Source organism: Chionomys nivalis, chromosome 2 (genome assembly GCF_950005125.1).
Source record: "Chionomys nivalis chromosome 2, mChiNiv1.1, whole genome shotgun sequence".
Lineage (NCBI taxonomy): Eukaryota > Metazoa > Chordata > Mammalia > Rodentia > Cricetidae > Chionomys > Chionomys nivalis.
The window spans coordinates 11800792-11826859 of NC_080087.1; the positions used below are offsets into that span (position 1 = coordinate 11800792).

The 26068-nt window shown below is 48.8% G+C and overlaps 1 protein-coding gene across 2 annotated transcripts in view; it reads left to right on the forward strand.

The window, feature by feature from the left end:
* Nucleotides 1–536: 536 nt before the first annotated feature.
* The window catches only part of Ezr (ezrin), a 42016-nt gene continuing 16484 nt past the window's right edge, over nucleotides 537–26068 (forward strand). Inside the window, exons 1-3 of one of the 2 annotated variants that reach the window (XM_057762682.1) lie at nucleotides 537–651; nucleotides 21662–21745; nucleotides 25291–25386. In XM_057762682.1, the coding sequence (XP_057618665.1) occupies nucleotides 640–651; nucleotides 21662–21745; nucleotides 25291–25386 (192 nt within the window). In that variant the 5' untranslated portion in view covers nucleotides 537–639. Of the gene's footprint in view, nucleotides 652–21661; nucleotides 21746–25290; nucleotides 25387–26068 lie in introns of those variants that run through there. The other variant, XM_057762683.1, reaches the window with a different exon arrangement.

A 26068-nucleotide genomic window follows, 5' to 3' on the forward strand; every position in this document is an offset into this window, starting at 1 on the left:
ACCAGCCCCCTCCTCCCTCCGCGCTCGCCAGCGGCCCCAGACTCCGCGCGGCCGTGAGCCAGGGCGCGCGGCGGGAGGTCCCGGGTCCCGTTCCGTCCGGACCCCGTCGGGCAGCAGCCATCTTGGCGGGCGCACCTCGCCGGGTCCCGCCCCGTTCGGTGTCCCGCCGCTTACGCTCCCCGGCGGGGTGGAGGAGGGGAGGGACCACCTGTGCACGGGGGGGGGGGATAGAGTGGAGCCGGATCCTCGGTGCGCGCCTCCGTCCCGGGGCCCCGCGAAGCGCGGCAGGCTGCGTGGACACGCCCCCTCCCGGCCGCTCCCAGTTTGTAGGGGAAAAAAAGAAAAAAGCGTTTCTCTAAAAATGTCCCGCGGTCGCGGTTTCAGCTCTAGGGCAACGGTTGCTAGACGAAATGAAACTCTCCGGAGCTCGGCTTCGCGTCCCGCGCGCCCCCGCGCCCCGCCCCGCCCCGCGCCCGGCCCGGGCTGGGCGGTGACTCAGCCGGCACCGCCCGGCCTGTTCTTAAGCTCCGGCCTGCGGGGCGCGCTCAGGGCTTCCCTCCGTCTGCAGGTCCCGACGTGTCTCAGCTGCCGCCGTAGAGCCGACTTTCCGAGGACCCACGCAGCCACCAGCCAGCCAAGATGCCCAAGCCAGTAAGTCATCGGGTGGCGTGCGCCAGGCTGGGCTCCCCGCGGGAGTCACCTCTCGCAGGCTGCTCTGCAGTTCTTTTTTTTTCTGGTGAAGGGCGCCGACCGCCCTCTTGGTACCTGGGGACGCCTTTGTGGTACTCTTTAGTTACCTTGCTGGTGCTTTTCGGTTGCTGGCCTCTCCTCAGACCTCCCCTACCCCAACCTCGGGTTTTCCGACTGCTTTAAAAGTGTCTGCTAAATTAACTTCGAAGTTTCTTAACTAGTGCAAATCGCACGGAGACTGGGGTGGCTTCTTTACGACCTACACCTGCCCGCCCAGTTCCTTCGAGCGACCGAAACCACTTGCAACCCACACCTTCCTGGGCGATTTGAAGGGCATTTGGGAGGAGAGAGGCTCTGTGTCTGGGGCAGCCTGGTCTCAGCCCTTTCTGGGGAGGCGCGGCCGGGCTAAGCAGGGTTTTTGCTGGTTGCAGCAGGATCCCTATCTCGGACAGGGTTAGCCATGGGCAGATGAGGTAGTCCCAGAGGTTTGATAAGAAGGTTCACTGGGCGCTGGTTGTGAACTTGGGCTAATTAAGCTGTAAGCTTGCCTCTCTCGTCTTGAATCTGATTGTGTTGAGATTGCTGGCGGGACGGGGTTGGGGGTGGGGGAGAAACAACTAGAGTGGGTTCTCAGGGTGATATATTCCACCTGCCTTAACCCGAGGGGCTGGTGACTGGATAGAGGGAGAGTTTTGGTGCTTTTTTTTAAGTTGAGATGGAGAAAATAAGATTAACAAAAACGACAAAGATATGAAGGATTTATTCCTAGTCTCTAGAGTTTGTCTGCTTTTGCTACTTTTCATTTTATGCTCTGAAAGGAGGTTCTAATCTAGAAATCTTATTATTCTTAAAATGATAATCGATCCGGACATTAATATAGTTTTTGGTCTGAGTTATTCATGAGAGAGTATTTTTAACCCCTACACAAAATGCATTTCAAACTCAGAGTGACTCATCCGTACCCTACAATGCCTGTGGTATAAAACTGGCCCAGGATGTCTTACTCTGGTGCTGCAGCAGATGCCGGTGGGGAGGGGGGTTGGTCAGTACATTAGTTCCCGGTGTGGTTTTCTTGATTTCATTAAAACATACAGAGGTAGTGCGGGGGGGGGGGGGGGGGGGGCGGGGCAGAGCCTGTTTCCAGTCACTCCTTTTCCTTCTCTCTCTACACACTGCAATTTCTCTTTTTCTTCTTTTTATTTTCTTAATTATAAGCTATACATAGCATATAATTTATCCTTATAACCAGTTTTAAATGCGTAGGTGAGTGGCATCAAATATATTGTTAATCAGCCATCACCATCGTCCATTTTTTCAGCGACACTATTTGACACTCCAACACAATCTCCCTTCCCCAGACCCTGGCAATCACCTTACTAGTCTATCTCCATGAATTGAGTATTCTAGGGACCTTCTGTGGATGGAACCTTGTTACTTGTTCTGCCTCATTTCCATTAGTATAAAGTGTTCATAATTCCAGACACTGCCCTGTGTCAAAACTGCCTCACTTTTAAGGTTCTCTCTCTCTCTCTCCCTCTCTCCCTCTCTCTCTCTCTCTCTCTCTCTCTCTCTCTCCCTCCCTCCCTCCCTCCCTCCCTCCCTCCCTCTCTCTCTCTCTCTCTCTCTCAATGGCTAATGGCTGGTATGTTTCAATGTTGTCCTGGTTTAAAGGTCTTCTATGGTAAGAACTTTGGTCTGAAGAGGTAGAGAGTCATCCAGCTGACGAGGTGTGCACTATCAGCTGTAGTAACAGAGTAACTTTTTTGAAGCCTCCGCTCCACAATAGCCAGAGTTAACAATTTCCAGACTGCTGAGAGGGCTCCTTTGAGGTGCAAGGTGCACGCCTGCTGAAGGAAATCCCATCCTGCCCCCTTGCAGGGATGGGAGGATGTGAGCTATGGACTGCGAGATTGAACGCTGAGAACAGCCTAGTGGCCATCTAAGGCTGTTGAGGGAAACTGGGTTTGTTAGTTTAGGTTTTTTATTGTTGTTGTGAGGGGGTTGTTTATTTCGTGCCTGGGTCAATGTTAAATGAAGCATCCACCAGCAAACTCTGTAGGTATGTCCTTTAAACAAAAGGTTATTGATTCTATTGAAGCCTAAAAGGAGCGTTGCCTTGGGTAGCTTGAGTGAGGGGACAATCACAGTCAGCTATGGGCACATCTGAATGGCTGGTTTGGGCCTTCCATGTGGTGGCTGACTTCTCCAGACTGAGCCAGATAACTTTGTTCATAAAACAGTACAAATGGCATGATATTTAGACCCTACTTATTCAAAGGCCGGGTGTTTATATGACAGCAAGCAGGGTGCCCGGCACAGAGGTCAACACGGTTCTTTCCCCGTGGAGACTCACAGTCTGGTTCTCCAACCACAACACAATTTAGCCCCCCACACCGTGCTTTCAGAGAAGGAAAGATTCCTCAGTAAAGTTAAGACAGCCTTCGGGTGGGGTGAGGTGTGGGGGAAACCTGTGATCCCCTGGATCCACCGCAGCCCGCTTGGAAAGCTTTGTAGAGGGGTCTAGTACCCTAGGAAGGACAGCTCTGGCCTGCTGTCTGCTCTTGAATTTTCCATGGTCGCTTTGGAGCTCCCTCTGATAGGACTGATGGACTTCCAAGGAAGGCAGTCTGGTGCTCTGCTCATCTAGTGTCAGGATTAGATGCTGTGTGGTCTCCTTGGAGACCAACCGGGTCAAGTTGGCCTGAGGGGCTGGTTCAGGAAGCAGTTACTGCCTAATCTTTTCAAGGCTGGGTGGCCTGGGAGCTCCTCTCCCTCCCTCCCCAACCTGCTATCCTGGTCTTGTGGGAAGCTGCAGGCGAGTCTCAGAGAGAAGGGTGTTGCCTTTCAAGCCACCATCTCAAATATCTCAGAGCTTCAAGGGGAACTGCCTCTTTGCCTTACCAAGATGCCTCATGTCCAAAGTGGTGGTGTGGACCTTTCTAATGTAGTAGATTTACCCTCGGTTAAAACTTGAATGTACGTTTGACTATCTACTGTGAACTAAAACTTTCTGTCTTACACTGCTAAGGACTGAACCCAGGGCTTCATGTGTGCTAGGCAACTGCCCTACAACAAGCCAAGATAATTTCTGAGATCACCGTACCTCTTTGGTAATAACTGCTTTTCACTTGATGTTTTAACAAGAACAGACTTGTAATGAGTAGACCGATAGGTTTTAAGTACACACGTGCATGCGTGCACACACCTCTTCATTGAGAAGAAAGCGGGCATGCTACCCCCATCCCTCTCACCCAGGACAGATGGTGAATTAGGTAGCTAAGGTTTTGGCATGGGGCAGTGAGAAATGCTGGCTAGGGTTACTGATCTGCCGTCATCACACAATAAGACACCATGAATATTTATAGCTCATCCAGGAGTCGAGCAGACCTTTGCTAAGTTCCCGTGAGAGGTGTGAGGACACTGGATGGCAGACGTAACCCCAGTCATTGGGCAGACAGTAATCACAGTCAACGCTGAGTTGTGACCCCGCAGTTGCGGGCAGGGGTGCTGAGCACTGAGGAGCAAGGAACGAAGGAGTGCTAAGTGGGAGCAAGCACCCTGGCCCCGCAGTGGGAGGAAGTGGGAGGAATTGGGGTTCCAGTTGGAGCCTGGTGTCTGTGCCGTGTCAGCCATACTCTGGCATTTTAATCTTAACTCAGGTCTTGACCTTCTGGAAGGAGTCCATGGTGCGGCAGCCCGGACTGGGGAGGTGAGAGTGGGAAGCATTGTTGGTAGCTTTGGCTACACAGGATTACAAGGCCTGGCTCAGGTGGCCTTCTGGGTTCTGTCCTGCAGAGATGAATGGGTGCTGGGGGATGGTTGAGAACCTGCTTTTGTACATGGTAATAAAGCTGAAAAAAGGTTTTATTTTCTTAAAGTCTGACTTCAATCTTATATTGCTGTTTTGGACTCTGGCTTGTGACCGAGGTGGGAAAGAGGCCCTAATTCCAGAAAGACAATGCTAGCTAGCTCTGATGCGAAGTGGCAACGGTGACTTGGTTTCTCTCTTGTGGGGTCCAGGAGCAGCCCTTAACCCCTGTGAATCTGTTCCTTTCTCCTCTTATTCCTTCCACACTGGCCTCTGTCAGTTGCTGCCCTTAACAATGACATTGTGATTTCTTAGCAGAAAGAGGACTAGCTAGTCTGTTTCTAGCTAGGGAGAAGAGAACAGCACCACCTAGTGAGCTGAAATTCTTTTTCTTAAGTTTTGAGACTGAAACTCCTGTGGCTCTGACCCTTTGGTGACCCCTTTGGCTCAGTGTGCTGGGTCTCCTTGGTGGTTGCTTCCACTAAGCGGCTAGATGCACAGTCGGCTTTGGCCATCAGGAAAGCACGCTTGAGTCTTCTTTCTTTTCAACATTAACTACATGTGCACCTCCCATTGATTCTTAATTAGTTTTTAATTCGCGCTATCACTGTTGAGGTATGGAATGCTTGCGGAAGAGCCCAGAGGTTTGGTCATCTTTCCTTACATGCCTGCCCTCTACAGCTGTTGACTTTGGAATAAAGATGACATTTTTTTTATCTTTAACGAATGGTGGAGCGTTCTCTTGTAGCCAAGGCTGCCTAGACCTTGCTTTGTAGCTGAGGATGACCTTGGAATGTCTGTTCCTCCTGCCTCCAACTCCCGAATACTGGGGCTTCAGGTTTGTGCTACCACACCTAGTGATTGCTGAGCTGGGACCAAACCCAGGATTCTGCACACCAGACAAGCACTCTACCTACTGAGCTATATCCCCAGTGCAAGAGTTTTTTAACTAACCAATCGGTGGTTAAGCGCACTTGCTGCTCTTGTAGAGGACCTGGGCTTGTTTCCAGCACCCAGCATGGCAGCTCACAACCTCTGTAACTCCACCTCCAGGAAAGGGGACACTGTCTCCTAGACCCCTCGAGTACTGTATGGTAGGCAGGCAGAACACACGTACATATAAGATACGGGACCAAGCAGAGCATTCTGTTACAGCGTGACTTAGAAAGTACATTGCTCTTAGAAGAGCCATTGAGCATCTACAGACCTCAGTTTGTCATCTGGAGTATAAAAGATTTTAAGTGCAGAAGATAATCCCTAGGGTAAACTGAGGCAAGGCTTGTGTTTGTGAAGTGCAAATGGCTAATCTTACGCTTTGTGGCTCTCGTGTGCACTTCTCGGAGTAGACTGTCAGCGAAAAGTAGAGTTCTCGGCCAGACTTACCCGTGACTTCACAGGGAAAGAGCCACAGGAAACGTTAGTAAAAATGAATCCCCTGTCTCTCACATCTCCCGTCTTCAGAATCCCCTGGGAATTCTGTCTCCTGCGTGTGGTGAGTTGTCAGGTGCCTCTGTGGGCCTGGCGCCGGGTGTCAGAAATAGTAACAGTGGCTTTGCCTGGGAGGAGTTCTATGGAGCAGGTGAGTGTGGGCAGAGGTCACAGGGAGTGAGGTCGGAGAGTGACCAGGAGCAAGGGGAGTCAGGGCTTTGTTCATTGCCTGTCCCCCCTCCTCACCCCCACATTGGCCAGTTGCTAGGGGCCAGATAAGGGATCTGGGTTGAGGGCTGAGAACATTTCTGGCCTCAGGCTGGTTCCACTTTTTTCTTTGTTGAGTTCAGTAAGGCCCTTTTACATGCTATAGATAGATGGTAATACTGTTGCAAAGGAGAGGAAAACTTTATGAACACATTGCCCTTTTAGTTTAATATATTTGAGAGGACAAACTTTAAAGGCAAAAATGAAACAAATTTAACTTCAACTCTACTTTCTCTGGAAGTAAGGGGGAGACGGGGTGTCCCTCGAGTGGGACCACACGGGTTAGTACAGGGGAGATGGGTGTCCCTGAAGTGGGACCACACGGGTTAGTACAGGGGAGGCGGGTGTCCCTGAAGTGGGACCACACGGGTTAGTACAGGGGAGACGGGTGTCCCTTGAGTGGGACCACGCGGGTTAGTACAGGGGAGACGGGTGTCCCTCGAGTGGGACCACATGGGTTAGTTTAGTACAGGGGAGACGGGTGTCCCTCGAGTGGGACCACGCGGGTTAGTACAGGGGAGACAGGTGTCCCTCGAGTGGGACCACGCTGGTCAGCACAGACACAGCAGATTTTTGCCTAACTTTTGTGAACTCGAGGTCCTTCTCCACAACCGGCTTCTGTTGTTTTCCTTCCCTTTTGCCCGAGAGAAGGTAGCCCAGCATTGCTTGGGGACGCTCGGCACAGTAGATGGTGGAGGTCTCTGTTCTTACTTAAGGAGAGGACAGGTGAACCATCACACGTACAAGCCAATGTTTTTTTCTTCGGTGTCCCAGCTAAGAGTATGTTTAGGGTTTTTGAAGCCTTGCTTTTAAACAGCAGCAAGTGTGAGCATTGATAAAGCCCTCAAAGCCTGAGGTATTTACCCTCTGGGCCTTTACAGAAAAAAGGACCAATCCCTTGCTTCCAGGATAAAGGTAACTATTGTCCAGCTTTTGTTAGACCTTGTGTATATTTTATGACTAGGCCAATATTTGGAAGGAGAACCACTCCTTTGGTTCTAGTTTTTGCAAAACTCTTCTCAGAAAACAAAGGACCCGGTTTTGTTTTGTTTTTGTTTTTTGTTTGTCCTTTTTTTTTTTCAGTAGCTTCTAAGTGTGACCCTCACATGTCCTGAGCACAGACTCCCATGGGGAAAACTGTCACGGAGTGCAGGCAGCATTGGGGCTGAAGTACTATTTTAACAAGGCTGATGTTAGTGGCTGCCCTTTGTTTCGTAGAGAAAATGGCAGTATCTTGTATCACCTTCTAAGCTATTGTCTGATGACAGATTTTTGGCACATGCTAAGAGCAATTTGTACCTGATATTTGAGTTGGAAAGAGAGTGTCTGTAAATGTGTTGCTTTTTTATCATTGAAAACTTAAAAATTAAACCCAGCCAAAATGACACCTACCCCTTGCCCTCTTCATTATACTTCCTAGACCTTAGCTCTGCCTATCCTGATTTTGGTACCTGTTTATTTATGTTTTTCCTGGCAGTACAGTGAGAGGTCAGATAGCTTAAAAAACACTAACTGCTTCCAAAAAGACCTTTTCATTCTTGCATTATTGGCTGATACATAGGAATAGTAGAGTCGGTACAAGCTTGCCTCTCACTGGGTACTTCCACTCTCTCTATGCCTTTAAACAACAACCTACCTGCCTGCTTCGATGGGCCAAGGAGGTAGGTGTGTGTGTGTGTGTGTGTGTTTTACATACTCAGCCTTGTGCCTGAGCCTGGTGGGTTCTACTTCAACTACAGAGTTCTCATATAATCGAGAGAGTTCCTGCCCCATGCTGGTCATTCTTTTCCCTCCAGTTTAGACAGCCCACTGACCTAGGGAGCAAATACAGTTTGCTTTTGCTCTTTTGCTCTCGTGGTCAATACTGCTCACACCCCTCCAACATACAGTGTTTGTCTTGGGGTCTCAAGTCCTGGGAATACACCGACTAACAATGGATGGCCTTCTAAGAGATTGGATCACTGTTGCCTTCATCCCCCTCCATAGTCACCACATCGTGGCTGAACAGTTTCCACCTGCCGTGAACTCTAGCCTTTCCTGAATATGCCCCACCCTCCTTCAGTGGCCAAAGGCCATGGAGCGTTGGTATAGGCCTGAGATAGCCTGTCTGCCAAGAGGCCACGGGGGAGCAGTGGTTCCCTCCGCCCTTCCCTAGGGTAAGGCCTACCTGCTCTCAAGAAGGGTTGGTACGTGATGGGGGTCAGGGGTGGAGAGAGATTCTTAATAAGATGTGGAAAAGCAGGCAGACAGCTACTGTCTATGTTCGGGCTTTGTTAAGGGATAGAATTACTTTTTATTTATTTATCCGCTTTTTGGGTGAAATGACCAGAGTGGACAAGACGTGATGGCTTTGTTTGTTTGTTCTTATAAGTCACTTGTCAGTGAGCTTATCTTGAGTGACATTCCTCTAAACTTTGTTTTCAAACAGATTTGATGGTGGGTGTACATCAGCATCTTCTGGGTCCCCCGAGACATGACACGTCCATTGTTCCTCAGATGCTGTGGGTCAGAGGCATCGGTTGAGAAATGTTTGCCTGTGTCTCCATGGTAGCATCTGTAGATTTCTTCTTCAGCCTCGGTCTGTGTGTTGCTGAAGAGAAAACGGATGTGGGGATGATGTGGTCAGCACAACTCAGAGTAGGATCTGTCCTTATGGACCTGTTGCTGTCCTTGCTCTCACTGAGATGCTCACACAGTACATGGCTGTTGGGGTGAGCATTCCTCAGTAGCCTTAGCCAGGGAGGTAGGGCTGGGACATCTTCCTAAGAAGCTGGCTGGGGAGGACGGTGCGGCAGTAGTGAGAAGCAGGGCGGCAAAATGTATTAGCTGGACCATAAGAGAACCCATGGGGCTGCATGCTGAGGTGGATGGGTGGATGGGGTTTGAGATCCTTAAAATACACAATATCCATCCTCCCTCCATCTTCCCTTCCTTCCTCCCTCCGTCCCTCCTTCCCTCCTCTCTCCCTCTCTCCATTCCTCCCTCCAGATGAAGCATTCCAGGGAGTCAGTGGTATCAATATGAAGGAAGAGCATGTGGAGTCTCCCTGTAGCTTTCCTTCTTTCTATCTTTTGTGACTGTTTCCGTTGTCTGTAGGAGAGTTTGCATCTTTAAAGTTTGTGATGGGAAAGGAGGCAAGATGGCTCAGCAGGTCAAGGAGCTTGCTGCCAAGCCTGAGGGTCCGAGTCGAGTCCATCCCCAGGTTCACATGGTGGACGGAGAGGAGTAGTCCTCTGAGATCATGTACAAGACCCACATGCATGCACGCACGCAGAGCACACGGCAGCACACTAACTAAACCTTGTTACAGGTACAGATAAGGGGAGAATTCTTCACTTTGTTCCTCACCAAATGTCGGCATCTTCTTCCAACTGGAAATCTAAACAGCGAAGCCCCTAGTGCTGGGAGCCTGTCTCTGTATACAGACTTAGCGTGCTGAGGGTTCTCTATGAAATCCCAAGTGGCGTCCCAGTTCTGTAGATGACCTGTGTGTGCCAATCAAATGAATAACTGATATCATTGCACCTGGGCCTTCATCTTCCCCTCAACACACATATTCGTTAAGGCGATCTCTCATCAGAATTGCAGTTGGCATGGAAACCCACAAACTGTAGGTTCCCAGCTATACCAGTTTTAGTCTATAGTTTCAGGACTCGGGGTGGGAGGGAGGTATTGTGGCCCAGCACAGTGTCCTGCCAGTGGTAACAAGACTGCAGAGTGTACAGCCTGGTGTTCTTACCCCCAGTCGAGTACCTGTCTTCACAACCCCTTTGTGGCACTCGGCTGTGACAGCATGCAAATCGGAGAGTTTGGTTTAACTTAATATAACTTCAAAACGAGAGAAGTTTTAAAAATAGAAGGTTTTTTTTGTCTGCTTATTTAAGCAGATTTTACAAACATACCTATTTACAGTGGGTTTCTTTTAAAAAAAGTAAAAAGCTTTTGGGAGTCTGGCTATAATTGCTGGAGGCAAAATGAAAGACTTCATAGGCATAAATTCAAATAACCCTTATCTAAGCCTCTTATAGAAAAAAAATGTTCCCTAAACTGCAAAATATTACTGCTCGTGTGGTCTCAGAAATCACACTGGATTTCATTGTGATTGGCTTTATTGTCTCGTCCCTAGAATAACAGGTTAGCAAAGAAATCAGGGCGTTCTGACAATTTCATTGTTTCCCCGCCGCTCCTCCTCCACTGGACTTTACAAACTTCTAAATTTACAAAGAAAATAGTACATTCCAGGTGGGTTTGGTTGGCAGGCCTTTCGTGTCCTGTGTTGTGTTCAGTGTAGCGTGTAGTAGCCATCTTGGCTGCCCCTACCTTTGTCTTTCCAGGGCTAGTCAGCTGGTGTGTATAATCAGGCAGGTATTTCAGTGAGCTGCATCCAAGCTGACGTATGTGTCATGTAGCCAGTGAAATGTCACAGAATCCAGACTCCACTGGTTTGATAGCTAAGAGAAAGTGCCCTTGAGTGAGAATTTATTTTGTCTGCCTTGGTGGAGTGAGGGATGTGTGGGTTGTTTGTGTTTCTCCTCAGCAGCAGGTAAAGTTCTTTCATTGTCTCTGCCCCCTCCCCTATGTGAGGTGGTCTCTGGGAATTCTTGTTTGATTCCCATGGAAACCCCAGGCTGGAAGAGATGGGCACCCACTTACGGACAGGCACGCACAAAGCGTGTGAGAAGTTACAGATGCCAGGCACCAGGCAGCCCTGGCGTAGACTTAGCAGTTCAGAAAGTGTCCTTTGGGTTGCTCTGCCCACAGGTCTCTCTCTGCTGCTTGTGGGGAGGGCTCTGCACAGCCTGGTTTTGAAGCAGAGAGAGCTAACCCGCTTTTTAATGTGAGGCTCAGAAAGTTCCCTTCTGGTTCTAAGGTCAGATTTTTTTTTTTCCTCCTGATCATAATGAGTACAAACAGGACTGGTTTGTCCGCTCTTTGTGTTTGTTAAGCAGCCTTGGTCTGACAGGAAGTGGGTCTGGGGGCAGGAAGTGGCTTACTTTCTGAGACAGAAAGGAGCTATTGAGAAGAACTTGAGATTTCATTACATGTTCTCAAAGTTATGGGAAAGCCTTTGCCCATCTGAGTTTGTCGCCATTTTCAGTCTGGAATTTAGTAATACAGACTTTTCAATCCAGAGGCTTAAAACCATCGACTTAGATACCGGCTCAGACATAAAGCATGAGGACTATACAGATAGAAGTGGTGGGTTTGTTTGTTTGGTTGTTTTTTTTTTTTTTTTTTTTTTTTCTAGACTGGGTTTCTCTGTAGCTTTGGAGCCTGTCCTGGAACTAGCTCTATGGACCAGGCTGGCCTCAAACTCCTAGAGATCCGCCTGCCTCTGCCTCCCAAGTGCTGGGATTAAAGGCGTGCACCACCACCCGGCTACACCACATTTTCTAAGCACTGAAGAAGAGCAGTGAACTGGGAGAGGGGACTGCTTGCTCCTGATGCAGTCAAGATGGCTCCTTGGGCTCTAACCTCTGCGGTCACATTTTTCGTTAGTGATTAGTGCTAGAGCAGACGCTAGCCAGGATGGTGCTAATAAAGAGGCACTGGCCCAGTGGTGGCTTGGTCTCATTCATGCTACCACCAGGATTCTGTTCTTCCACATGCAGCCCACCTTGAATTCCCCTGCCAGTCGACCTTACTGTTGGGAACCACACCTGTCCCGAAGAACAGTCTTCTTTGAAATTTCTGATCCTGGCCTGGGCTCCTGATGTTGCCGCTGGTTCTCAATGACTTTGTATTTCTGTGAACGGTGTGACCAGCATTCATGGTTCCTGGGAAAGTTAGAGAAATAGCCGAACTGTAGACCCGCACTTTGACCTCTGTGGAATGGCTCTCTGCTTGAGTGGCAAGTGGACTTGTGTCAGCTCTGACCTTGGACTTTATTATTGTTATTACTTAGGCAATAAAAGACACATAGGCTAGGACTGTGCCATCGTATGGGATTTTATTACTCTGCGGACATGCATCTTTCGCCTTGCTCTGCTAGAGACCGTGATGCATACAGACCTTACCCCTTGCCTAGCCAACAGTTTTTGGAGTAATTGACCCAAGGCTGAGCTTATTTTTGTGTATGGCAGTGATCAAGCTGCTTTACATGTGTAGAAAGGCAGCATGACATGATGACCACATCTGACTTAGAGAACTTGGTGTAAATGACCCACAGTGTGTGCTTGTCACTAGCAGTGGTCTGCAGATTCTCCTGGGGCTATCTCATCCCTGCTGTGGTCAGTCCTGCTGCTCCCACCTCTTCCACACATCAGCCCGAATGTGCAGGATGCCTGTCAGCAAGAGCCAGAGCTTAGATGGGCACCAGCCTGCCTTTGAACATCCAGCAGGAGCCAGAGCTTAGATGGGCACCAGCCTGCCTTTGGACATCCAGTTTCAGCTCTAACTGTGGGTAGGAGGTTTGGCGATAACCACATTGCCAGTGCTTGATTGACAGGCATGTGAGCATTGTGACAAGTATGACGTTCCTTCAATAAACAGTCCTGTTCTGAGGACCCCATGCTGTGGTACTGCTCCCTGCCACACTGACAATATTTTGGTCAACTCTGGTTCAGCATAGTAATTCTTGCTTTGGCCCTCTCCAAAAGAAGGGGTAGCTTCGTGGAATTAAAAGTCGGGGGGACACATTACAAATAATTATTTATAGAAATAGTAACAATATCAAACAGCACCCTGGGAGCTGCTGTTGTAGCAGTTTTATAGACCTTATGCATATATAAGTAGCAGTTAGCCTGGGTGCAGATGTAGGTAGTCACTTGTTACAGATGGAAACAATCTTACCTTAACAATTGGCTGGGAGATAGGAAGGGGTGGGATGGGGGTAGCTCAGCAGGTAAAGTGCCGTGCACAAGGTTGCCTATGTGAGATCACTCCCTGGGACCTACATAAAGGTGGGTAGGGAGAACCAGCTTTTACAGTGGTCCTGTGGCACTGGTGGGTCCAGGCATACCATAATAGTAAATTAATAATTAAAATTTTTAATTAGCTATTGCTGTTAAGGCTTCCAAAGCGGGTTGTTTGCAGAAGGAAAAGAGCTTCCTTATCCACAGTAAGCCACAAGAACCACCCACCTGCCGTGGACCATAGTCTGCCCACCTTGACAGAGTTCCGGCGTCTTGCCTTTGCACACAAGGGTGGTTAAGGCTTGCTAAGTTAGTGGTAATGTTTTACAGAATTTGGTTATTTGTTAGCCAGCATTTGTGCAAAGTGGCCACCGTGTCTTAGCAGATGCTATAAGATGGCACTGCATTTGCAGAGACCGTGGTTTGTATCAAGAAGGGACCAGAATTCTGAGAACTAGAATGTGGGCCCCTCTGTCTCGTCTCCCCCCTCACCCCAGCTTCTACCCCCAAGTCCAGTGATTTCCATGAAGATCACAGTTAGCTGGTGCTTTAGTGCCAGCTGAAGGAGGTGCCACCTTCATCATGTCAGGCTCTTTCCCATGGGCACACGTTGTCATTGGCTTCACCCCTGAGTAGAGTAGAGTACATAAGTTCACACACATCCCTGTCTCACCCGGGGCCAGTACATGCTACAGTGTGGCTTACACCCCAGAGGAACACTATGGTTAGTGTTCAGGTGTAGCTGCACACACTTCTTAGACCATTAGGAAAGGTTGTGGCTTAGGTTTCCTTCTCAGGTCAGACCCCATAGAAAGTGTGTTTCTGCGTATTTCCTTCAGCAGGAGCAGGCCTTGGGGGCCGGGGGAGTCTGTTAACATAAGGGTGTGGGGTGACCAGTATCATTGGAGTGGGGTACAGAACAGAGGACCGAGTCCCTGTTTCTCTCTAGGGAGAAGCAGGACCCAGGGAGAGCCTGTCTCTCACCCCTGCCCTAGAGGGACAGACCTCTCAGTCCCAAGGGCTCACCCTGCCACCGCCCGACGTGGGAGTGGGGTGGGGTTGTCTGCTGCTGTGGTCGGCCAGTTTGTGTGATTACTAGTCCTGCCTTCCCAAGAACATTGGATTTTTCATTTAAAACTCAAAGTGAGCTTAGTTAAATCTTTTAGTTTTTGAAAATCAGTCTCCTCTCATCTTTGTTCCATCGAGCTGACCATACACAATCTGGCTTTAGTGACCTTGCTCTTTTGCTGTCCTGTTTGCTGTCAATCACTGAAGCAGCGGGGAACAAACTAACAAATAAAATGCTTACCCAGTAACTCATCCAGTGGATTGAGACAGGGATGTGTCCATACAGTGGAATGTCATTTGGCAACAAAAAGGAATGAAGTACTAATACATGCTTCACAGAGATGATCTCGAAAACGTGCTAAGTGGTAGACAGGAGATTTCATCTGTCTGATATGCCCAGAGTAGGGAAATCATAGAGCCAGAAGGTTATAGAGCAAGGTTTGGGGCCTGAGAGTAGTGAGGGGAGAGATGCTGGTAAGCACTGTGTTGATTTTTGAGGTGGTTGAGAACATCTTAAAAGCAGCTTGGCTATGGCAGTGCACACCTGGAATCCTCGGTTGAGGCAGGAGGATTGTGAGCTGAGGCCAGCTGTTCTGTGTAGCAATACCCTGTCTCCAAAAAAAAAAAAAAAAAAAAAAAATCTAAAATTTGACAATAATGTGTGTGTGTAATTCTATGAATGATAGAAATCCCAAATTGCACATTGCAAATGTGTTAATTTTTACGGCATGTAAATTACATTTCCCCAAAGCCTGACAACAGCACTGACCCAACATGGAAATGAGAATATAGACTTGGCTCATTTATCCAGTCAGGTGACCTGAAACAGCAGGTGAGCGAAGGGGATGCTCCTACATCCTCCCTCTGTGGGAGAGCGGTTCCATGTCCCTTCCCAGTCAGAGCACTTCCAAGCATGTAAAAGGTCCTGCCCGAGTCCACAAGGTTTCCCGAAGTTGCTGAAATGGCACTCCTGGCTGGAATGTTGGACCTCAGCACTGACATTTGCCTTGATAAGAAAGGCTGGACTCTCAGCACAATCTTGGGCCCAGACTGAGCTCTGAGCCCAGATAGGTGTAACTGGGTGCTGCCTTACCACCCAATCCCCTGCCTGAAATCCAAACATTCAGATGCCACTTTCTGAGTTTCCTTTCTGTGCCATGGCGTTCCTCATACTTGAATATAGATGAAAAGTCACTGGGACAGTCTGCTCCCTGAAGGCTGTGTCACGTGACTGTGTGTGGAGGATTCAGTCTAGAAGGTATCCCTGTGTCAGAGCTTGTATTGATGTGTTTGCTTTACTCTGTAAAAGGGAGTGTAGAAGCCGGCCATGGTGGTGCACACCTTTAATCCCAGCACTTGGGAGGCAGAGGCAGGCGAATCTTTGTGAGTTTGAGGCCAGCCTGGTCTACAAGAGCTAGTTCCAGGACAGCCAAGACTACACTGAGAAACCCTGTCTCCAAAAACAAAACAAACAAAAGTGAGTGTAGTAGAAATCTTAAGCTAAGGTCAGGTCTCTCTGTGACGCTACCCAAAGGAAACTTGAGCAACCAAGATTGATTTACCAAGGCCAGAGAAAGCCAGGAGATAATTTGACAGAAGTCAAACTCTGCAATTACACATTGAGAGATAGGATAGATGGTACAAGGTTTCATGTCAAAGTCCATCTGGTTTCTTCACCCCCCCAAGACTCTTAGAAAGATGTTTCAGATAACATTTTGATAATTAAACTGTAAGAATCCAGAAATTGTGTTTTTTCAAAATACATTCTGAAAAATCCTACATCTTTGAGATGCCTCTGGGCAACAGGGACTGGGAATTCTAGCCTGGCATCCATGGAATTTTAGTTTGTATTAGCTAAAGAAAGGAGGAGTTACTCCACGTTCACAGGACCTTGAGATATGGCCCCATCCCTGTCTTCCTATTCTCTTTAAAAGTCCATAACTCTCTAGAGAACCCCCAACCACTGACATGGCCAGAAGACACCCAAGACAGATTTCAGACTTTATACATGGTTCAAGTTGGGAATCACTACAGCTGGGGGAAGGGAGCGTGTAGGTAAAAGATTCTGACCTTTGTGCCCAGTGACTGAGGGACCAGCAAAGGGGAGGCTGGTTTATTTTGCTAACAGGGTAGCTGCTACTGGTTTATTCAAAGCAAAAACAGGTTGGTTGATTAGGTCTTTAATCTCCGAGACACAGAAGCAGTCCGGCCTGCTCTGTGGCCTGTCTGCCTAGAAAGGTCACCCCGAAAACTGAAGTAGGTGTTCATGACCGTGTCCTCCCGGCTACTTGTTACTCAGCTCTGTTGTTACTTTTTTCCCTGGTCAAGCGATGTTATTGGCTGTCCTGTGTTCCATATGCATGGCCCTAAGATGGCAGGCCATCTGCACCCTCAGTTCCTGTGTCTCTGGACAGACCTCGTTCCCCTGGACCAGCCCCAGCCAGCTGAGAACATTGACCTAGCTTGTGTCAAGCCTTTAAGAGGTAAAGGGAGGCAGGACCCACGTCCAGCCTTCTGTGGATCAGGTGACTGAGGCCCAAGGACGGACAGTATCCTCTGCTCTAGATTAAAGGACCCAGTCCATGACACTTTAATTTTATGTATTTATTTATTTATTTTGAGGTATGGTTTCTCTGTGTAGCCTTGACTGTCCTGGAACTTGCTCTGTAGACCACTTGACCATGAATTTACAAAGATTCTTTTGACTCTGCCTTCTGACTAAAGGCGTGCACCACTGCATGGCAACACCTTCCTTCTTCCTGTTTCAGTGATGCCTGCATTTGGTCTGCCCTCAAAACTCTTTACTTGGTTTTAAGAAATATGAACCCCTGAGCACACTGGGGGTCAAGGCCGGAGGATCGTGAGTTCTAGACTAACCTAGGCTGTATACCCAGACCTTGTCTCAAAATAACAAAAGGAAGATATAGGCTCCTAGACTCTGAGACTGACAGGCATATAAGAAGAAGTTCCAAGAAAACTGATGAAGCTCACCCGAGGAAGAGGACAGGGCGGGTGGCTCATGGTGTCCACAGATGCCTATTACATCCTCAATGAGCCTAGGATGTGGGCGGTACCCAACCAGGAAGGCCAGGCCTGTTAATCTCCTCAGTTCTGGGAACAGTAGGTTTAAGATGAGCTAACCTAGACTAAGAATGACAAACAGAATGCTTTGAAAAGATTTATTAAACTCGGGGTGGGTGGAGTCACTGTGGGTCAGGCCACCATTCAGTACTGATCCCAAATAAGGCGTGGCTCAGGGGGTCCCTGTGAGTGCTTGCGAAATGCTAGCTGCTTTTCATTAGAAGCAAAAACAAAACCGCGAAGTTTTGTTTAATTTTAGTTTTTGCTGGCTAGTTTCACCCTTATTTTTTAGAAATAAGATTTTAGTTTTAGGTGGTTTGGTTGAAAGAAAACGCTGCTCCGCGGTCTGGCAGCTGATGGCGAACTGGCCCTCCCCCGAAGTCACTCTCTGAAACAGTGCCGCTGTGGGAGCCACTCAGTAGATCAATGCAAGCATGTGTGTGTTTATTAGAAAACCACTTTTTCTCGGGTATTGTCAATACCACGCTGACCTGACTTGTGTCCAAGACAACCTCCCTTTGAACAAATTTTTCAAATTAAATTAATTAAATTTAATTTAAAAATAATTAAAATTTAATTAGATTAATTTTAAATTACATTTATTTGTTGGGCAGAGAGGGCGCACATATACCACTGGTGTGCATGCGGAGGGCAGAGGTCGTGTTGAGGGAGTCTCTTCTCTCCTTCCACCGTGTGAGTCTGGGAGCTCAAATTCAGGTCAGGCTTGGTGGTAGGTGCCTTTCCCTGCCATGTCAAGGTGTTCCGAAGTTCTGATGGTAGGCGCTCTAGAGAGACTCCCTTACTGCCAACCTGAAGGATGCTGCGTATCAGTGCTTATCCGTACATTCCTATCATAAGCAGTTGAGTGTATTATGTCTGGTTGCTTAGGAATTTTAACATCTTAGAACCCCTAGGTATTTATTATCTTACATCAGTTTCAGGATTGGGCGCACAAGAGACACATGTATGTCCCCCTACACCCTCCCATATAGGGACGCATGCTTTAGAGTACTTTGGCAACCCTGGGATAAATCCTACTCTTTTTTGGATGTTGGGATTAGATTTTAAGTGACTAAGGTGTATGTGTGTGTGTGTGCAAGGCATACATGCACAGGTGACTATGCTGACATCAATACTGGTAGCCCTTCATCATTGCTCTTACGAGTAGGAGATGTAAATTATCCAGACAGTGACCTGCCGCGAGCCCTTTGCTCCCCATCTCTGCGTGCAGTTTGGAGTTGCAAGTCAGTTGAGTTCTCGTGGGACCGTCCTGCTGTCAACAGGACACTTAGTTCTCCTTTATTTCTGTGGCATTGTTGCCATTCAGGCACCAGATGCTCCGCATCCTCTGAGTTCATTAAAAACCATCATTCGCCATACAAACCCAGCATCAGAGGACCACGAAGGAAAGGCGGGGTGTCTTCGTTTGTTAAAGCCTGGTTTCTCTTAGGTTCCCATAATGTGAATGTTATTAAAGGTCACATTTAAATTTTGATGGAAGTTTATGCTGTGTTGCAACATGTTATTAAAGATTGATAAACTGATAACAATCCTACTGGCCTTTTTAAACACAGACTAGGTCAGTGTGCGTAGCCTAAGGTGGTGTGCCATGTTTGGGAAATCTGTGTGGTTGGGGAGATGACTAGTGACTGGGAGCATAGGTGCTTAGAAACTGGTCCTAAGGGACATGGAAGGATCTGCTTGCTTGGGATGGTCTCGTAGAATGACCACCATGCTGTCCAGATACCAGCAATGTCCTCAGCAGAGGCGCTGCTGGGCCATAACTGCTGAGCAGTGTGTGCTCATCAGCCAAGAGCGGCACAGCCATGGACAGCGAGGGCCCTGCTCGTCCTCTGTAGCCATGACAGCCAGGGCCCTGTTCATCCGCTGCAGCTGTGGACAGCAAGGGCCCTGCTCGTCCGCTGCAGCCGTGGACAGCGAGGGCCCTGCTCGTCCGCTGCAGCCATGACAGCGAGGGCCCTGCTCGTCCGCTGCAGCCATGACAGCGAGGGCCCTGCTCGTCTGCTGCAGCCGTGGACAGCAAGGGCCCTGCTAGTTCTCTGCTCTGCTGCCCTGGTAGCTTCCGCACACCTGTGCTAGTCTTTAGTATCAAGATTGTAGAGATAACACCATAGATGAATCTCTATATTTACGTTAATACTGACTTGGCATCTTTAGGGAGGACTTTTTTGTTTGTTGTTTGTCTTTTGCTTTGTTTTTGTTGTGGGTTTTAGAGACAAGGTTTCTCTGTGTAGCCCTGGCTGTCCTGGAACTCTCTCTGTAGACCAGGCTAGCCTCCAACTCAGAGATCCACCTGCCTCTGCCTCCTGAGTGATGGAATTAAAGGCGTGTGCCACCATCGCCTGGCACATTTTAAATTTCTAATAAAGTGTTTCATGTAGTTTTCAGAACGGTTGATACTAACTGCATATGTGTACAAACATATATGTGATGTGGGTAGATGCAGATGTTTATGTATACCTGCTACGGCCTGAAGTTGATGATGGTAGTCTTTAGATTGCTGTCCACTCTATTTATAAAGGCAGGGTCTCTCATGGAACTCCAAGCTCTCCAGTTCCAACTAGTCTGGGTACCAAACTCTGGTCCTCATACTTTTCTGCCAAGCACTTTATCCACTGAGCTGTCCCCACGCCCACACAGCATCTTTTTATGGTAATGACTGGCTTTGGCTTCTGGAGATGATCTCTCCCCAGTGCCCTAAGTTTGGAAAGCCTTGGTCCCAAATGTTCTCTTCATCCAGCCTGCTCTTCCTGTATTGGTCACTGAAGATCTGATGACCTGGTGTTGGGGTGTTTGTTTAGTTTATGTTCTCCTAATGTCCCCTCTTTTAATTAAAAGGAATGTTGTTATCAGGAAGTGACTACCACTCTAAGTTTTAAAAATAATATTAAAATATAAAATGAAGGTTTCTTTACAGCGAATTCTAGTTCTTCAACTTGCAGATATGGGGAGGTGGTTGTTTTTTTGCAGGGGGTGGTTGGGGATTTTTCTTTGTTTTTGTTGTTGTTCTTTTAATCTGGGGAATGATGCCTCTCTCCTATGTACTAGAGAAGCCAGATAGCAAGGCTCTGGGCATCTGGGATCATCCTTCGGTTTGTCCAGTCTTTAACACCAGTGCAAACCTTTTGTTTTTCCTCTTCCTTCTTGGTTTTGTTTTTATATTTTAGACAGTGTCTCACTGTGTAGCCTTGAGACCAGACTGGCCTCAAACACAGAGATCTGCCTGCCTCTGCCTCCCAAGTGCTAGAATTAAATGTCTGTGCTGTCCCAGCTGGAGAGAAAGCAGACAAATTCTGTTTCTACTGAAGGATCTTACATCTAGTGCCTACTCTATACTGGTACATCCTGTATCTACTGTATTCTGAGCTCTCTGAGCTAAGTGCTGTCCTCATGACAGAGCCCTGTGCTGGGAAGAGAGCCCTCTGACTGTCTGAATCACAGTTGCTGTGTGCTGTGGTCTTTCCCCGTGGAAGGATAATAAGGAAGAGATACTGCAGTCTCCTATACTTAGCCTAGGTATTCTCAAGTGTAAAGTGTGAGAACTGTCTTTTTTTTTAATTAAAAAAATATATACATATATACATACACAGCCTGCATGTATGTGTGTGTGTGTGTGTGTGGTACCCATGGAGGTCAGAAAAAGGCATTAGTTCTCTGGAACTGGAGTGATAGATAGTAGTGAGCCACGATGCGGGTGCTGGGAACTGAACCCGGTCCTCTGTAAGAGCAACAAGTGCTCTTAACTGGTGAGCCATCTCTCCAGCTCCAACTTGTTTAAAAACAAAGACAAAAAACCCTAGTAGGGCGAGAGTAGAAATATTTTAGGGCTCTCCCCATCACTGGGATCACCTAAGCAAGGGTACCATTGATGCAGCTTCCACTGCCTTCCCTACATCTGTCCTGTGTGCCAGCATTCATAGACTGCACCACCTGCCTGTGCCGGTTTTAACTTTAGACGTCATTTTCCCTTTTTCTGCTTCACAGTTAGCATCTTAAATGGTTGTGTGACGTTTTGTCCTCTTTGGTTTTGATGTGTACTTGTTGCGTTGTTTTTCTCAGTTCCTAATGTCCCCAAACTATCAGTTGCGTGGCCTTTCCTCCCTTCTCGACGTTTCACCTTGGTGCGAGCCTCCGGCTGGGACCTCAGGAGTGCTGCCTGCCTCAGCTGACTCTCGTGGGGGTTTCAAGATTTTTGCAGACACGCGTGTGCTTTATTGAGGCAGTAAGGCTGCATTTGAGCCCAGACCCTGTACTTGCTGGGACTTCAGTCAGCTGTCCTCATTTAGGACCTGTGGCAAGTGTTTTGTGGTTGGCATGAAGACAGATGTTAGGAGCTTGTGCAGCAGCCACATGACCAAGCAGCTCTAGGCTTAGGTGGGAGGTCGCGGAGGCCACCAGGGGAAGAAAGCACAGGGAGATTCAAGTTTTTCCTCCTGTTTTCCAGATCAATGTTCGGGTGACCACCATGGATGCTGAGCTGGAGTTTGCCATCCAGCCAAACACCACTGGGAAACAGCTTTTTGATCAGGTCAGTCTACAACATCGGGGCGGGGAATTGAGCACTCATGAGAAGTGGATGACGGGCTAACCTTTTGGTCTTCTAAGCAGATAGTGTGTTTTGTCACTCCAGGTAACAGATGAAAGGGGCCTTTGAGAAGGTAGAGCACTGTTTAGATCTCATCCGCCATGACACGCCCGTGACGTCGGGTCTTTCTGTTAAGTAGCTGTTAGCTGATAACACTCAGTAGATATTAGGGTTTATCATAGCAGCCCTGCCACAAACACAGTTTTGTTAAATGGTTCAGCCCTTCCCAAACTGGACTAGGAAACGATACCTAGTGTTGTTTAGCAGCTGCCAGTCACGTGTCAGCAAGCTTTTCGCAGCTCTGTTAGGTTCGAAGACCCCATGGTCTTCGTTGTAACTGCTCATTCTTTTCACTGTTACAAATCCGTGAATTGTGAGCACAGTGACCTTGTTCAGATAAAAGACGATGTGGGGTCCCGCATTTTAAAAGGGATTTCCAGAACCTTTTTAAAAAATAAACAACAACAACAAAAAAGAGCAGAACCCCATTCTTACCTTGAGGACCATACAGGTGGTCAAGCAGGCCGGATGTGGCATCCAAGCCAGAGCTGGCCACCTCTTCTGCAGTTCAGACAGAGGCAGCTTTGCTAATGTGACAGGGCTGTGGTGGAGATCATCCAAATAGTTCTTAGGGTGTCAGTCCTGTGGTCCCCCTCAGTTCCTTGAGGAAACAGAATAGCCTACATCTGTTTCTTAAGAAAACACTTCAGGTAGCTGGCTCCAACAGGCAGTTTCACCGCAGAACACTTGGTTTTGGAAAGCAGCTTTTCCAGAATGTTCTACGTTACTCTCACATAGAATGGGGAGAAAGGGTACCTCTTGTTTCCATCTCTCGGTAGCTCCTGGGAAACCCTCCTTACCTTTTTGTTCTCTGCCCAATCTCATAGACTAAATGGGCCCAGACAATGGTGAGGGATGCACCAAGGATACCAGCTCAGCCTTGGAATCCAGGCCCTCAGCGCGGTCTGCACAGGCTTTGCCTGGAGGTAGCAGGGCAAGCACGTTCCTGTTTCTGCGCCTCTTGAAGCTTGAGGTGGATGGGAGAGATAAATGAGAGCGAACTCTTGAGAGCAGACAGGGGTCTGGGTCACAAGGCCAGAGGTGAGCCACACAACACCTGACCCAAGAGCTTGCTGACTCGAGTGGCCCCACTGCCACAGCGGGTGGCCCTCTGCATTCAAGGTCCAAACCTGAAAATGAGCGCTGGTGCTGGAAAGGCGTAGGAAGGGAATTTCAGCACTACTGCCCATTCTCGGGCCAGCCTTTTCGGAAAAGTGAGCACAGAGTAGTGCCAGGTGGTTCTACCTGCGGCAGAACCCTGGGTGCCAGGGCGTGCCCAGACCTGTTCCACAGGGCTGGCAGCCAGTCACCATTGTTTGGAAGGTGTTCTCTTCTAGTGAGATTTAAGATACTTTCTGCTCTGGGGTGGGGCTAGATTAAGGATGAAATCTAAAGGTCACCCCTGAAAGTTTCCCAGAAAAAGCTGGGCACAGCCGCTAAGTGCCGTGTGGCACCATGTCCAGGACCTTAGCCTGGTCAGTTCTGGCTCTCGAGCATTGCTCTTCCCTACTGGAAAATGGGTGGTGGGGCCACCAGCAACATTGCTTCCAGAGCATAGCAGGAAACTATAGTACGAGGGAAAATGAACAAGGCTTGTCCCAGAACCAGACCCTCCAGCCTGATGGAGCCAAGGGAAAGAGACCATGGGCATGCCGGCACCCCTGTGACAGCGCCCCCAGACATCACCCCACCATCCTGCCGCTGCAGCAGCCTCTTCCCTCGCAGTCCAGGCTGCAGCATGTCACTGGACTAGCTGCGGCTTCATGTAGAGCAAGAGCTGGCATTGGATGTGCTGTGGGGACAGGAGGCGTGGGACATAGCACTTCAGCTGCTGCTTGGTTGATTGAATCAGGCACCTCTGTCCTTGTGTCTCTAAAGTCTGTCATCCAAACCCGTCCCAAGGCAGAGGTGAGGGTCAGCCCCCAAGCTACTGAGACCCTTCTTTGGGTGAAGCTGAGAGATGAATCACAGGACCTTGAAGGCAGTGGAAATAACGACTTTGTGGGAGTGCGAGATTCCCCTATGGGAGGACCATGGTTTCAGAATGTACCGAGGGAAGGTGTTTAACCTGCCCTTGGGGGAAGCCCATCCTTTAAAATAAAACCGCAGAAGCCCATTCATTGAGAACAGTAAGGAGGGAGTGTCAAGTCAGGGCAACGGGGCAGCTTTTCACTGAGAGCGGTGGCCTTGGCTACACGGGATGCTTGCAGACTGACTCAGCCATCCACACAAATGTAGGAGAGGACTCTGAGTGGTGGCCTTGGCAGTCAGTGGAAGCCTAGAGCCCTGGAGAGGGAGGTCAGATGGACAGGAAGTTCTCACTAGCTGCACAGGACTGAGGTTGCAGTTGGGCGGACGAACTGGAAAGGGTGGATTGGAGCCAACACCCGCTTGCTATGTGTGTAGGACTTTGTTGTGCAGCCCGCGTCACCTCGGATGATAAGGTGCTGGTTTGTGCAGAGTAGGAAGTTGGCAGGGGTGGACGGAGAGTCCTCTGCACTCAGCACAAGGGCACGGGCTTCACGAAGTCCTGGGGGCAGAGTGTGTGGAGCAAGCCAAGTTTCCCTCACACCATCCGTTGGGGTGGTGCATCCCCACTGTTGTGTGGGGTGCACGAGCAGGGCGGCCCGGGACAGTTCATAAGCAGAGATTCTGGAGGTAGCAAGCATTTGCCCCTCTACAGATGAAGGTGGCAGGCGGCCAGGGTTCCTCGTTGCCCTGTGTGTATGGTTTCTCTTTTTAGGGAAGATGAGGCATTTCACAATGGAACCTATGATGGTCCCTAACTCACACCCTTCTTGCCATGCACCCCTGAAAGCTGGGATCTGGTGTGTACCACCAACACATGGCTTCCTATGTGGTTTCTGGTGTGTTCATTCATTCTAGTCTTGCGTGTCGTTTATACCTCCCAGGAACTCCTAGAAGGACAGGTTTAATGTTCCCTGTCATGGCGTTTAAAACTGCAACATCTAAGGTTTAGGACTTAGTTCTCTTATGTGTGTGGGTGTGAGTATGTGTGTCTATGTGTGGGGGGGTGATTATTTCCATGGACCACGTGTGGTGCTGGTGATTTCCAGCCATCCCCCTGCCTGAGCATCCTGATGCAGGGCAGTATGCCTAGACATTCCCGAAGGTGGGCTCTCGGTTCTGTGTGCTCATCACAGCCAGCCCGAGCCTGCAGTCAAGGGGTGGGGTGAGAGCTGGTAAAGCTTACAGATAACCTTGAATCCGGTCAGATTCAGGCTAAAATGTGTCACTTATGCTTTGACATGACATCTGGGCCAGAGGTTGTGCTCGAGACTGCCTGTTTGTCGTACCAGTCAGAGTCCCGGTCTCTGGGGACTGGTGAACACATGGCGGGGGCACCCACTGGCTGGCGTTGCCTGTGTGAGGGTGTTTCTCATCGAGGGCCTCTCGTTCTCCCACAGGTGGTAAAGACAATTGGCCTCCGTGAAGTGTGGTACTTTGGTCTCCAGTATGTGGACAATAAAGGATTTCCTACCTGGTTGAAACTTGATAAAAAGGTAAGCCGGAGTTCACCATTTGCAGGCTATTAGTTAACTAGGATCTGATCTGCTCTCTGGGCATTAAAACCAGAATGCTTCAACCATGTCTGCTGTGGGAACTCCTTCCCTCTGTCAGCTAGCAGGCATAGACCCAGCATATGTCTTTGTCTTTGTGTTCCTTGTTATTTGTGTAAAGACTTTTATAGACAGAGGGGCTGCAAGCTTCCAGGAAGGGAGAATCAGATCTTGGCACTCCTCCCCTTGAGTCCCCTGTTGGGGCAGGTAATAGCTAACTGCCTTGTTTCCCCCCACCTCCACCCCCCCATGAGATTAATCTAGAAATCATGAGTCACTTACCATATTGTCAGAACCTGCTGTTCTGTTTGAGTCTGCAGTAAATTATCTTCTAGCTCCGAAAATTTGGCAACGTCATTCATAGTAATGAAAGCTAAGTGTGTTTTCTTCAGACCCTTGCAGGCTGTGCTATTTTTCCTCCACCTCATTTCCCATGTCACTGCAAGGAGGGCAAGAGGGGTCAGTTCATGGTCCAGGCACAGGCTGGCTTAGGGCAAGTCCCAGCGTGAGGACATGGGGCATTCCTAAATGAGCTCTTTGGAACTGATAGCACTGTCCCAAGAAATGGCAGAGGGCCGAGCGGTCCTGCAGCCTAGTAGCTGGGTTTCCAACAGAGCCAAGATGC